Source organism: Prunus dulcis, chromosome 1 (assembly GCF_902201215.1).
Source record: "Prunus dulcis chromosome 1, ALMONDv2, whole genome shotgun sequence".
NCBI classification, from domain to species: domain Eukaryota; kingdom Viridiplantae; phylum Streptophyta; class Magnoliopsida; order Rosales; family Rosaceae; genus Prunus; species Prunus dulcis.
The window spans coordinates 43130668-43145417 of NC_047650.1; the positions used below are offsets into that span (position 1 = coordinate 43130668).

Below are 14750 nucleotides of genomic sequence, written 5' to 3' on the forward strand. Positions count from 1 at the left end.
AGTATACTGGGCTTATATAAAGGCTGATAAGCACAGAGGGAGATGGGGTCCAAATATAATTGGAAAGAAGATTCCAGAAATTTAAATAAAAATTTAAAAATAAAATTGTACCTTTCTTTTTTGAAAGCTTTACTAATATACCAAAACATGGCTGAAAATATAAATAAATAAAACCCCATATGGAATGCACTTTAGAAACACACTCAAAACTCATTTACTACATAAAAAATTAGTGTTGAAGTTCTTATAAATTACGTGACTGTCATTGATCAACTTAAAAGAAGCCCAACACAAAAAAACTTAAATAGCACCCTAAACAAACCCATCCCAATTTTATACAAAAACTCAAACAATTTATTACAAACAAAACGTCTTAAAAACCGTAGCCTCATTAATGTGTCATGTTGATTAATGACTATAATGTTTCACACATTTATTGTCAAAATGGCTGTAATGATCCAGTATAGGGTAATAACACTGTTAGTTTACTGTCATGTTGATTAATGGCTGTAATGTTCTAGTCTATGGTAATAACACTGCTAGTTTCCTATGACATCCTATTTTTAATACGTATCTACCCCTGTAATGTTCCAGTCTAGGATAATAACACTACTAGTTTCCTATGACATCCTATTTCTAATGCATGTCTACCCCTGTAATGTTCCAGTTTAGGGTAATAACACTGCTAGTTTAGTGTCATGTTGATTAATGTTTGTCATGTTGCTATTTCTAATACATGTTCACCAAAGAAAAGATGAAGAAAGAACAAACCAGACCAACTCAAAATAAACCGAGCCCAGATTGTTGATACTATTATGTTATAAAAGTGCATTGTTAATACTCTGTCATTGAAGTACATTACTAAACAAAAATGAGATCCATAACTGAAATAGTAACAAAAGATAAATCGATCATCAAAGCTTAAAATACATTTCGAAAATAAACTAAAATCCAAAGAGAAACACATAATTGAAGCAAAAGATCAAAAATCTCAAGTCCAAACTGGACGAGGACGACGATGACAACGACGTGGCGAAGGAGAAGTACAACTCGAAGATGAGGAGTAGAGCTAAGAGCATCTTATCGAGGTTCGTTCGAGGTTCCGAAAAATTTGAAAAAAAATATCAATAGAAGCACGATTTTAGAACAAGAAATCGAAGGTGAAATATTGAAAATTGTAGATCATAGAAGAAGAATATAGTTGGACCTAAGATTGAGCTTCAATGGAAGCTCCTCTTGCTCCAACATCCAGAAAGCACCAGCGAGAAAGGAGAAAATAAATTTGACTTGGTTTTTTTGGCAGATTTGATTTTTTGGCAAATCTACGTTTTGGGCAGATCTAGGTAGATCTGATTTTTCTCTCTCAAATCCTTAGTACAAGGGCTATATAGGTATTTTACACACACAAATAAACTAAAAAATAGCTATTAAATTGAAAAAATTGATAGCTGTTGATTTTGGAGTGTGTTTATAGTTTTTAAATGGTATAGGCTTTCTTTATAAGACTATGTCTAAGATTGGGTATATAACTAAATTTGTATTTTTTTTTCTGATTGGTGAGCAAGCATTTTTATACATGAGAGGGAATACGTACGGTACAGTGTAGTTAACATGAGAATATAGCATGAAATGACGAAGACGCCCTAAAACGTGAAATGGTATAGGCTTTCTTTATAAGACTATGTCTAAGATTGGGTATATAACTAAATTTGTATTCTTTTTTCTGATTGGTGAGCAAGCATTTTTATACATGAGAGGGAATACGTACGGTACAGTGTAGTTAACATGAGAATATAGCATGAAATGACCAAGACGCCCTAAAACGTGACACAACTTTATTTAACGGCATTTTGGATGAAAATACGAGGACTCTGACAATGGCCAGATTGATTGAATTTTTACTTTTATTTTAAAGGTTTGGAGATTATTTCGGTAGAGTGAATTTTCTTGCTTGAAATAATTCAGGTTCTCCTTTGTAAATTGAAGAATCGGACATCTCTGATCACTATGTATTTAATCTGTGTATATAATGTATGTATGGAATCTTTAATCGCAATGGTCTCTATATTTAGACTTTACGTGGCTGTCCACTTCATCTGTTACATAAAGTAGTATGAGAATGTGGTAAGAGTAGCATTATTCCTATATTTATACACGAGTTTCATTTTGGTCCTTCAACTCTCGCACGTGCTTCAGTGTAGTTATTATATTAATTTTTCTACCTATTTAAAGAGTAAAACCATCAATTTGAATACAATTATCTTCTTAAACCCAAAGAAAAATATCACATATAGGGACGGAGCTACAGCAACACCTGCCTTTGGCCCCTCCATTTATTTTCCAAACCTATATAATCTATTACAAAACATATGCTATTATAATGCAATTTCTCCAATTAACTTAGTGTTAGCCCCCCAATTGAAGATGAGAAAGCTACACGCAAGTGAGTTACAATTTTTGATCCCTCCATATTGAGAATCATACAACTCTGCCCTTGATTACTAAGTAACTAGATTAAAACATGTGCTAAAGTTGATGAATCAAAATGATTAAAAAACAAGTTGGAGGATTAAAATAAAATTCGGTATAAGTTCAGAGTGTATAAATTAAAGGAGTTTCAAAACTGGAAAATACATATATACTGTGTAGCATGAACGTCACCAACATTAATGCCATGACGATTAATTGTTGGAGATGTAATCTCACAACTATTTTCAAAGTTGATTGACTTAACGAATTATATGTGGGATGTCATAAAAAAAAAATCTAGCAAAATATTAGCATGTGATCATTCCTCGTGTCAATTTGTGTCAACTAAAACCAATCCAAAAGAGACCACGTGGTGGTTGAATAGGCCCATAAATTTAGGCAAATTCATTTTTAACAAGAGAGGTGGGTCCGGAGTCAATTTGATCAGTTCATCATGATAGAGTTTTGGGAGGACCCATTAAGTAGAAACTCATAGAGATATTTTTTTATTAAAAAAATTGTACTCTCTCTCTCTTTTGGTGGTGGTGGGGGGAGGGGGTGGTTTTGGTTTTCAATCAAGAATTGTTCCAGAATTTCTTTTTCTAAAGTGCTCGTTTGGGTACTCAAAGTTTCGAATCAATCAATGTGATTCTAATTTTTCATCAACACATCAATTAGTCACACGATAACAGTGGTTAACTTTAAAAGGGTGTTTTTATTAAAATACAATATATTTACCCATGACAAAAAGTAAAACTTGAGTTTTTGGCTTATCGTGGCTATTTAGTTTTGTTGACCTTAAATGGTGAATAGAATAAAAAAGAACATAAGTTTAAAGACTAAATGAGTTATATTTTGATGAAAATGCTTGTTTAAAATTGGTCTAGTGATGACACATAACCAAGTTTTAAAAAAATAAAAGAAAAAGAAAAGGAACTCAATTGATGTTTAGACCAAAAGATTAAGTCACATGATCAAGTTTAACAAAAATTTAGAGAACTCAATTGATGTCTAGATCAAAAAATGGAAAACTATATCGATTGATTTGAGAGTTAAAAACTAAAATGAAAGACTTGTAAAAGAATTCAGGTATCATTTGTCATAAAAACCCTTGTTATTTTCCTATAAAATGTGAAAAGACGGATGATAGTTTGAAACAAAAACCAGCATGTCTGGATTCGGGAGGAAAAAACCAACAAAAGAGACAGGGTAGGGTAGCATGTGCAACTTGGTGGGGGTTGTAGCACGTGAAACAGTCCCAGAAAAATAAATCAGCAAATGTTTGATGTAACACCTGGTAACTCTTTTAAGTAGAGAGAGACAACAAGGGAGACCTTTTCTTTGTTGAGAGAGAGAGAGAGAGAGAGAGAGAGAGAGAGAGAGAGAGAATAGCATTCCCATTATTGCTATGCTAGTACACACGTTTTAATCGATTTGGAAGGTTTATACTCTCAGCCACAGCTGGTTTTGTTGACAACTAATAGTAGGTTTCAAACCTACTTGTACATTCTGGCAGAAATTCTCATGTGCGGGATAATTGTTGCAGGATTATCTTCTACTCACATCCCGCAACATTTATCCACAAATGTTGCTTTATCTTCTTGAAAAATCTTCATTCACATCTAAAGTCTTTTCCCGGTGGATTCTAGCGTGCCTATAGCCTACTGCTGCATGGTAGAATCTGACCTTGTTTATACCTGGTTCTATCACCACTCGGGCACCGTCCAGCTTCACGTTTCAACTAAAACACACAACAAAACAATCTCGTGTTTCACTTGTGACTCATTATAATAGCTTAGTGGACCTTATGAACAAAAGAAGGGGAGCATGAAAACTATTATAGCAAACCACTTGGTGTTTCCTCCAACAATGTTCTTTATTTTGACTAATCTGAAATATTTTATTATTATTTTATCTCTCTTTCTCCTTCTTTCTCTTGTAAATCTAATATATTTATAAAAAAAAAAAGTAGAAACCCAACCCCACCAACCTCCCAAATATCTCTCTGCCCCTTTCCCTCTCCTCCTTGCTCGATGTAGAGATCCAAAAGTTGGTTCTCCAAAATAAGGAGTCTGCTGGAAGGACTTTCTTTTTTTTTTAAGCCAAAGTTGCTATGGATGAGAGGATAGAAAGTGCTGGAAATGCTCTACTAAAAAAAGTCAATGAATACCCGAGTATGGTTCGTAAATTGTCAAAACTTGCTTGCAAGTTTCAAGACACAATAATGTGCAGACGTGAATCAATTCTATGCACGAAAGAAAAGGATTTGCAATCAGAATTGAGTGAAAACCCCATGAGCTTCTACACCCAAATGTTGGCAATTTAAAAACTTTTCAAGTCTGGAAACTTATTATAATTTATAAACTGTTGCATATGAACTTCAAATTTCATTCCCAAAAGTAAACACGGTAGGATACTTAAAAAAAGGACTTCAAAATCTGACTTCTAATACTTGTACCCAGTACCCACAGCAGATATGAAAAGAGGTAACTGAAAAATTAATCATTATAATGAAATCCAAACCTTAGCATACACAAGGCAATATTTTTAAAGATATTTAAACGCAATTTCATTTGTTGGCAAAGTTGAAATTATTAAGGTGATAAAGCATCTGAACAAAACCATGTCAAGGAGCAGAAAACACTATGTAATACAATCATCGAATTCCAAACCAGAGAACACGTTAATTCAGATTAGGCAGAGATTAAACTCCAACTAGACAGAGACTTAAAACCCTTAATGGAATAATGTGATAACCATGGGGAAAGAATGCAATTGGTATGCAGAAAAAGGAAACAAGAAAGAAGGAAAGAAAGAAAGAAACATTCAAATTGATGCAATGTCGATGCTTATTATAATGCCACCTGCCCCTTTTTTTGGTCAAGACAATCACCTTCCACTATTACTCGAAACTAACTGCTGAATTTCCAACAACTCACATCCTCTCACCGGAGGTAATACTAGCTTGGCTTGCATGAGATCCCGATCAGCATTTCTTACTTCTGTAGCACCAACATCAAGCCTCCTAAGAATTATATTGATCACATCAATCTCCCTACAACCTCCCTCATATTTCCATATCATCACAGCATTACAACAATCTTAAAACGCAGCATCTGAAGAGCCATTCCCACTGTCTGCTCTCCTAGTTCTTCTTCTATACTGCCACCATCAGCAGATGGAAATCTGTCTTCAACCACCAGAAGGCAAAACAAGAGTCGCTTCATCCCTTCTTTGCATCTTATTCATTAGGTGAATGTATCGATACCGCATACCCATTAATGGGTGCTTCTCAATCAAGAAGTCCTTCCTATATGCCTCCCTTAGGACCACAGTTTGTGTCCTAATTTTATTGGAAACATAGAAGATTCCTGGGTGATGCACCACAGCCTTTTTTAACCTCGACCTTTCGAACCCCAAATACTCTCCCAAAACAAACAAATTTTCCCTCTCTGTCTTCTTGGAAATCATAAGCCAAAGAACCTCATGAAGCATTGCCACCATCCACTTCTCCGCCTGATCGCTATTTGGTGAAAGATGGGTTGCATTTTCATATGGCGAAATGTATGGCAATGCCTGCCATTCCTCAACCCAATCCTTCACCCTATTTTCCAAATCAAACCCCTTGGGAAAATTCATTGGAAACCCAATGTGCTTCCATAATTTTGCATTCGAGGCACAGACCATTATTGGCCTTCTTTCCAATTGAGAGAAAGCAAGCTCCTTTCTCCAACAAACAAGACCCAAAGCAATCTCTACTTTTCCAGTTACCGCATCCCCAACTTCACAAGCCTCGAAGTAGTCAGGAAAATCAGCAAGAAGGGTACCCACAATATCATGTGGAAGACCCAGATCCCATTTCAACCTGTTAATCAGGTGCATGGGCAATTTGGTCACTCCGGCGAGCATCAAAAGCTTAGCAAGTCGCTCAGTGGCGTTGTATTTGTTAGACATGGAGGTATGAATGGTTGACTCCTTTTTGTGGAACAAGAGGGTCTGTGGAGTGAGCTTGACATGGGGCGGGAGACCAGGGGAGGGCTGGAATACGGAGAAGAACGAGGGGTATTTCTGGAAGAATTTGGAGGATGTGGTAGGGAGGTTGAGGTGGGGTTTGAGCAAAGAGGCTGCAGAGAGAGGGAGGGACTTGGAAGGGTTGGAGATGATTTGGTTCTTGAAGGAAATGACTTGTTTAAGGTCTTTCTCTCTTTCAACTGCGTAGTCCAAGTATGGATCTCTGACCCATTTTACCTTGGCATTTACAAAGGCCCTGATGGTGTTGAACCGGTGGGGAAGCAACCTAATCAGAGGCAAAGCCATGACTGTGAATCATCAAACCTAAACATCAAAGCCCATATCAGAAATAACTCATACAATAATTTATTTATTTTTAAAAGCAACCATCCATACAATACAATAGCCTACAATTGAAATATAGAACTCATATTCTCTCCTTGGCACTGATTATTATTGTGCCTCATTTTCTAATTTAAATCATCCCATAATTTTAAGAAGAGAATCCTAAGAGTGAAAATGCTTCATACAAATCACACCAACTCAAGAAAACAGTCTCTCCACTCAAACCCAACCACCAATTTTTCTAAGATTCCACATCATTTTCCCTGTATTGCATTACAGCAACCACCCAAAAGACAATTCTAATTTCACTTGAAATGAGTGAAGAGAAATGCCAAAATTAACACTCCAACTGAGAAAAAACGTAATGTAGAGCAAACTAACAGCTAACCCTCGAAAGGAAACTTTGATCAGAAATATAAACATAGAGGTTACTGCATAGGAAGTTGCTTACTCTGCACATGGAGGAGCAGAGCTGTGGTCGTCACACCTTCCACTGCCTTTAAACTTATAAAACCTTCTGTTAACAAATTAGGTGAAGATGGATCAAAGTCAATTCTCATGTATACTTTGATATCCCAGATTGAAAAAGAATCTTACACTAAGCAAAATACAAGTTATGACAAATGGTGGCTATGCCAAAAAGCAATTGATGAAAATAACCATAGCAACAGTAAAAGAACAAAAGGCAAATACATATGGTTTGCCCATTCCTCTCAAATTCAGTCATAGTTCTTATTGCATATTGAAAATACATCCTATCACTAGTATAACTCCTGTTTCAAACGTCATAACATGAGAAGAATGAATAAGAGTATATCCCCTCTAAATTTCATGATGGGCAATAATTTACATAGCAATAGGTATTATAGTCAAGCAAACATGCCTTCATTGGTAACAAGCATAAAAAAGAAATAAAATTCATCTCATGCTTTCTGGTGATGGTGTTGGAGTTTCCATACAGGTAGAATTTTTCACTCTCTCAAAGTGACCGGGAAGACGAGCTTGTATCAACTTTCCAGAGATTTCAAATTTTGTACCTAACAAAAACCTACCAAGCCTCTCTTTCAATATAGGAGACAGTGCATCACAAGAGGTCAAGACATCAAGTGAACGGATCACTCCTTTCTTTACACATACACTAAATGATGATGACACACCTTTAACTAAGATATCATAATGTTCCGCATCATAGTTGTCCATCAAAAGGAACAGAAATTCGAGAAGAGTGTGTGTTATATCAATGTATCTGGGTATAGAACATACCATTAACAACATCGCAGGTTCAATATTCATAATATTGTCTACTCTTTCTTCAAAGAATAGCCAATCATAAAGTAGAGCCAGTTTCGCATTAGCCTCAACATAATTCTTCGTACAAGATTTCAATAGCCAACCTATAACAGCCCATCTTGGAATGACATCTGACTGAATAATTTCATTTGGGGGGTGGTGTGCACAACATATAAAACGAACAATGTCGACTATGACAGTCTCTCTGTTTGGCTCACATAGAAACTTCTTGGCAAACCATGCCTGGTGACGCTTATGACTCCCCAACTTCACATGCGTGAGTAAAAATCTCAACTGCGCCTCCATTTCTGGAGTAATCCGAAGTAACATATACTGACTTGGAGTCCTTGTGATATAGAGCTGTGCAATACCAGAAAATCCCAGACTCTTAAACTCGCCCTGGTTCAGTACTAAATCCTTCCATATAGCTCTAAATTTGGGTAAATGGACCAAATCTTGTAGGAGTCGAACAAGATCCCTGCCAATCTTCAAACACAAAGGAAACTGCTCCTTTAAAACTTTAATACAAAAGTCAATCTCCAATTGCTTTAACGCCTCTAATTTTGGATTACTTAACTGCCTACAGTGATCAGCTAATAACCGAAGATATGTATACAACCCACTAGTCAAGATCATCGATTCTACTTCTAAAAGACAATCCCATTTGGTCAAAAGTATGTTCACCATCTCAAAACACAGCCACAAATTTCCATCACTAAAATCCCCACCAACAATTTGTCTCAACAAACAAACCAACAAACCATCAACGCCTACTGCTAGAACATCAATCAACTCCTTAGTAACCCAAATCAGTTGGCACTTCAGTGGTTCAAGAAGTTTCACATACAATTCATTCACAACCTTGGTGAGGAAACTAACAAACAAGCCATACCCATCAGTGACAATGGCATGCAAGTGCTTAATATGTGTTTTTCCCAAATGGCATTCATATAAAACTCCATAAAGTATCGCTTTGTTGAGCAGCGAGTATTCTTGTGGCTTTGGAATCGTTAATGAAAACGGGGGTCTTAGTTTTGGTTCAAGAAGCTCAAAGGCTTGCCTCAGAGAGAGCTCTGTTGGGTCTTCGGCTTCATGGGGAGCGATTTGCATTAGTTTCAAAGCCATGTATGGTTCATAGGGTACAGCTATAATGAATTTGTGTGTGTGATTGAGGCAGGTATAAATGGTAGAGAAGCCCTTCTGCGTATTTTCAAGAACCCACCTGCACGACTAGAAAGTTCACTTGGGCATTGGCTACCGGTCTCTTGGGTGGCGCCATTGCTCTTAGTAGCTCTATACCCACCTGCACGAGTAGAAAGTTCACATAAGAGCAATCCAATGAACTCCACCACACTCGAGTAGTCAGGCAATAAACCAGGGTGCCATATCCGGTGCAGATACTACGAGTTAAATTAAATTTGTACCGCTCTTTGTATTATCTTTTATCTTTTTGATAAATAAAAAACTTTCAACAGAAAGCAGACTACCAAAAATACTCGAGACACTACAGCATTTCAATCTGACAGTATAACAGAAAAAGAATGGTCTGAAGGCCATAAAGTAGCCCAAGATCAGACCTCTCCCACAAATTATGCACCTCCTCCCCTCTAACATCGTAAAAAATCCTTCTATTTCTTTCCCATGTCAACTAACCATCTTCTTTGCCATCTCTGTAATAGAGGTGCACAACATGATGAGTTGAGGTGGTACAATTAGTTTTTTTTATAAAAAAAATAAATTTATGTGTTTATAGATGCAATTTATGATTATGACAAAAGAGGCACTTAACAAATATAGCTAAAATATAATCTCTAAGAACAAATTTATTCAATCCTAAATTTACCATAACCCTATAACAGCGTAGTGTCTGTGTACAGCCTCATTGCTGTTTTTCATTATCAAATATTTAGAATCCTATATTAATAGAAGTAAATGAAAATATACATTATAGGTGAAAAGGTTTTTCTAACATGTAGCATGAACAATACAAACATTGGTGAATAACTAAACTGTTTTCATAACCCTGGGTACAATTTAGGACAAGAAAACTTCGTGGATGGTAGATTTTCTAATTAATTATGTGGTGCTTTATCAATATTTATGGAGTTTTTAACACCTCATCTCATCAACTATAGAGCTATATATAGAACCGAAAACCAGGTCAGCATATGTATATAATGTAGTTTCAACACATTAATACAAACTAACAGCAGGCATTTAATTTGGAAATACAAAAGCAAAACAGGCCCATAACTTGCAGTTAACCAAAATTGATTTAAACTAGCTAGCAAGAACTTTCAATTAAGAAGCCCAAATGATAGTTTCAATTGCAAAACCCATTGCCATTCACAAACCCTAATTTGAATTTCAATTGACAGACACAAATTTCGATAAATTGGCAAGCAGAAATTAAACTAGGGTTAATTACACTTTGGTACCCTTTGGTTACACCCTTAAGACATGTTAGTCCCTATCTTCTCAATTTTTACAATTAGATACCTCGGTATTTTAAATTTGTTACAATGTGGTTCCGCTGTTAGAGTTTCTGTAAGATCTCTCCGTATGGGTCCCACATTTTTCACTTTTTATTAATTTAGAATTGATTAAAATATTATTTTTTGGAAAAAAATTGCAGAAAAAAAATCCTCCCAAACCAGAGCCGCCCCCACCCCAATTTTCTTCTCCCCCATTCACCCATGACCACCACCCACAGCCACCCTCCAAACCCCAAACCCCCCACACCCAAACGAACCCAAAACCCCAGCCTGCAACCACCCAAACCCCCTCCCCCTCCCCCCTGATTTCATCTCCCCCTGCCCCAACCCCAAACTCCAGTCCCCACCCACCAAAAACCAACGACTTTTTTTGCAAAACTGGGATTTTTACCAAAACCGCAAAAGTCGCAGACTTTGAGAAAAGAAAACTATTTGCCTTTTGTTTTCTTTCCATCAGTTCATGATATACCAAACAAGGGAGAAGACACAAGCCAACCCAAAATTCTCATAACCACATTCACCACAACTACGAGACAGCAAATTATAACGCTAATTATACAGTTATGTATTGAGGAAATAAAAATAAAAAATAATCAAAACAGCCAAAATTCAAAAACCAACGAAATTTTTTATTTTTATTTTTACCAATTTGTTGGTTTTTTAATTTGCACAGAGAGAGGGGGTAGAGAGCGGAGAGGGGAGAGAGAGAGAGAGATACAGACCGTCAGATCTCGCCGGAACGCGTCGGGCGACGGCGGGAACCAGCTCTGGAGGATGGAGAGAGAGTGGTCGGCAAGCTGTGGTTGGTAGGTGGGGACTGGAGTTTGGGTTCAGGGCAGGGGGAGAAGAAATAGGGGGGGAAGGGGAGGGAGTCTGAGTGGTTGCGGGCTGGGGTTCTGGGTTCGTTTGGGGTTGGCGGGGTTGGAGGATGGCTACGGGTGGTGGTCATGGGGGAATGAGGGGGAGAAGAAAATCGCAGGTAAGGGGGATTTTTTTACTTCTCATTTTCTGAACTTTTTCCCAAAAAACATATTTTAATCAATTTAAAATTAAAACCCTAATTCATACTGCCACGTAGGCAACTAATGGAAATATTTGACGAAAATCCTAACGTAGAATCATATTGAACCACATGAGTCCAAAAGACTATAGTCACCTACCGTTGAATAAAAAAATTTCTTAAAAGAAATGCAAGAGTGAGTAAACAGTTAAATTTACATCCAATGGTAAGTGACCACAAATCTCTTGGATCACATGGGTCCAAGAGACTGTGGTCACTACCGTTGGATGTAACATCCAACGGTTCAAAAAAATTTCTTAAAAGAAGTGCAAGAGTGAGTGAACAGTTGAATTTACATCTAAAGGTGAGTGACTACAAATCTCTTGGACCACTAGGGTCCAAGAGACTGTAGTCACCTACCGTTGGATGTAACATCTAACGGTTCAAAAAAATTTCTTAAAAGAAGTGCAAGAGCGAGTGAACAGTTGAATTTACATCCAACGGTGAGTGACCACAAATCTCTTGGACCCTATAATCCAAGAGATCGGGACTGTCGAAACAAATTTAAAAAATGGATTATCAAATTGTAAAAATTAAGAAAATATAGTTAGAAACCGTTAGAAAATGGGTACTAAACCATAATTAATCCATTAAATCATCGTTAGAAACCGCAGAAATATCCCAAGAACATACCAACATAACATAATCGAACAACAGCAAGCACAAATTAAACCCAAGCCCCAATTCAATTTCACACAAAACCCTAATTCAGTTTTATGTACAGGCTACCAATAAAATTAGGCTATAAAGCCTTTGAAATTAGCTCAGAAAACTCCGACAGCCCCATTGAAACCGAAAGCCAAAATTATTTCATCAAAAACCCTAATTTATTTAAATTAGCGAGCACATATTAGTTGGAGATTGAAAAGCTGCCCCATCGAGATGAGAAATAGAGAGTTAGAGAAGAGGCTGATATGAGAGATAAGCCGCTAGATGAGAGAGAGAGAGAGAGAGAGAGAGAGAGAGAGAGAGAGAGAGAGGAGGCTGGCCTGTGATTGAGATGAGAGAGACGTGGCGGAGGCTGGCCTGAGATTGAGCTGCTGCTGCTGCTGCGTGTCGTCGAGTGAAGAAGAACAGTGGCGGAGGAGTGACGCAGATGTCACTTAATGGGCGCGGCCGCGGCCGATTTTATGCAAAATAACCGGTTGAAGCACCAATCCTAGAGCGCCACGTGTAATAAAATTTAAAAAATGTATATATATATATAATCATGCCGATTCGGATTTCCTTTTTTAGACTGTAGCCTACTGTTTAAGGCGAGTTCAGCGAAGGATAAAAAACAGCAAGCACATGGCTTCCTAGCGGTGTTGCAGCGTTTTTCCCAAGCCATTGCCTATGGACAGCTCCTTATTTCGACAATTGCCTTGCTACCATTCGGGGGAATTTCTCGCTACTGACAAAGGAACAATGACAAGCTCACCCGGTAAATGCCATAGGCACATCTCATGGATTTCTATTTTTGAAACCCAAAGGCATTGCATATGCATGGGTCAAGTTTCAGATTGGCAAACACATGGAATTGCATACAATTATATTGGATTTTTGCCTCAGTTTAGTTGCATATTGGTGTGCCCATTTTTTCACAAACATGATCCAACTGGTGTTTGGTACAACAAACACAATCAACATATACAAGTTTTGGCATGCAGCATACCAAATTCACAAAACGTAGGTGGGGGATAAAGGGAACCAAGGTCCCAAAAAGGAGTTGTCCAAAAGATGCAACTCTCCACACAAAACTCTCGTCTAGGGACTTGGGGGATTTCTGTTTGTGAGGTAAAATACATCTTGGTCGAGCTGGGCTAAACTACAAATGACTGAGCTAAGCTCTAGTCCAGGTGGTCGAGTTGAGTTCAATATCAATGGACGAGCTGGGCTTGAGCCTAATCGCTATGCATTTTCTCCACCTTAGCTCAGGTAGGCTTGTAAGCCCATTGGTCCATGAGCTTCGATCTGATGTGGATAAGGCTGGCATTAGCTTAATTTACGTGGTGTTCACCAAGAGGACTTCTAATCCTAATCCTAGAGAAGATAAGATGTTTCAAGCTCACCAAGACGCCTACATAAATGGAGTCCTATAGTTCGAGGATGACTAGGTTGTTCTGGAGTCCTAGTTTGAGGAGGGCTAGGTTGTTCTAGAGTTCTATTCTGAGAAAGACTAGGTCATCTAGGATGATATAAAAGGTTTATCAAGAGACCCTTCCTCAAAGGTATGTCATTATAAGTACCAAAATCTATTGTGCGATTTGCTCTCAAACACTCGACTGGCTTAAGCATCGGAGGGTCCTTGACCGGCAACACACCGGTGTAAACCACCATTAGCTCTTTTGTCTTGCAAGTTCTCGAGGACGACTTGGTTGATTATGCTAGTATAGTTTGTAAGAATTGCCCAACCTCGATCTCTAAGAGACCATCTTCTCTTGAACCAAATTAAGGCACATTAACAAAAGACAATCCTCTCTCTTCAGACACTCAGAAGTCGATGGGTCCGTGAGAATGAGCAAGTAATGATGAAGAGAAGGGGCATGTAAATGTAATGTTATTGGGCACTGAAAGACATTGACTAGCTAATAGTATTAGCCACTGAAGAACAGTTTGAGGGACTAAAAGCACGTGACTCTCATAGAGGGATTTTGGCACTGTTTCTTATTATCCATGTCTAATGACAACTTATATACTTTATTTTTGCCAATATATGGCGGTATTAATGTGCTTCCTTGACTCCGTTAATGCGGAATTTCACCTCACAATTCAGCTCTTCTGTTACACTGCGTAGCCACATTCCAATTTCCCTCTATGCAGAACTTGCGCAATTTGCAATTGTCGAATTAAATCCCCAATTACTTATATACAAAACTCCCAATGTTCACTCTTTTATAAATAAAAGTGAAGTATACTTTGTTTCTTGGGGAAAATTAAAAAAATCCGAAACCACATACACAATGACTCGTTATCGGTCGGTCTGTCAAGAGAAAAAGGAAAATGAACAAATTAATTGAGAGGAAAGTATGTGGTGGTTTTCTCTTTTACTGACGGACCATTCTCTCATAGTTGCCGTGTACGAGAAGTCACCACAATTA

The 14750-nt window shown here is 37.6% G+C and overlaps 1 protein-coding gene across 6 annotated transcripts; it reads right to left on the bottom strand.

Annotated features, from left to right (window-relative positions):
- Positions 1-5095: 5095 nt before the first annotated feature.
- On the bottom strand, positions 5096-12643 carry LOC117633805 (integrator complex subunit 3-like). Of its 6 annotated transcripts, none has more exons than XM_034367609.1 (4): positions 11333-11679; positions 9338-9418; positions 7277-7342; positions 5096-6804 (listed from the first exon to the last, which is right to left on the bottom strand). In XM_034367609.1, the coding sequence occupies exon 4, from the start codon at positions 6784-6786 to the stop codon at positions 5662-5664; it is 1125 nt and encodes a 374-aa protein (XP_034223500.1). In that variant the 5' UTR covers positions 6787-6804; positions 7277-7342; positions 9338-9418; positions 11333-11679; the 3' UTR covers positions 5096-5661. The 6 variants fall into 6 exon arrangements, 4 of the variants coding, with proteins under 4 accessions (XP_034223500.1, XP_034223517.1, XP_034223509.1 ...); XR_004586707.1 differs by having other exon boundaries at positions 6745-6804; positions 7277-7339; positions 8089-9418; positions 11333-12643; XR_004586706.1 differs by having other exon boundaries at positions 6745-6804; positions 8089-9418; positions 11333-12643.
- Between the last annotated feature and the right edge of the window lie 2107 nt (positions 12644-14750).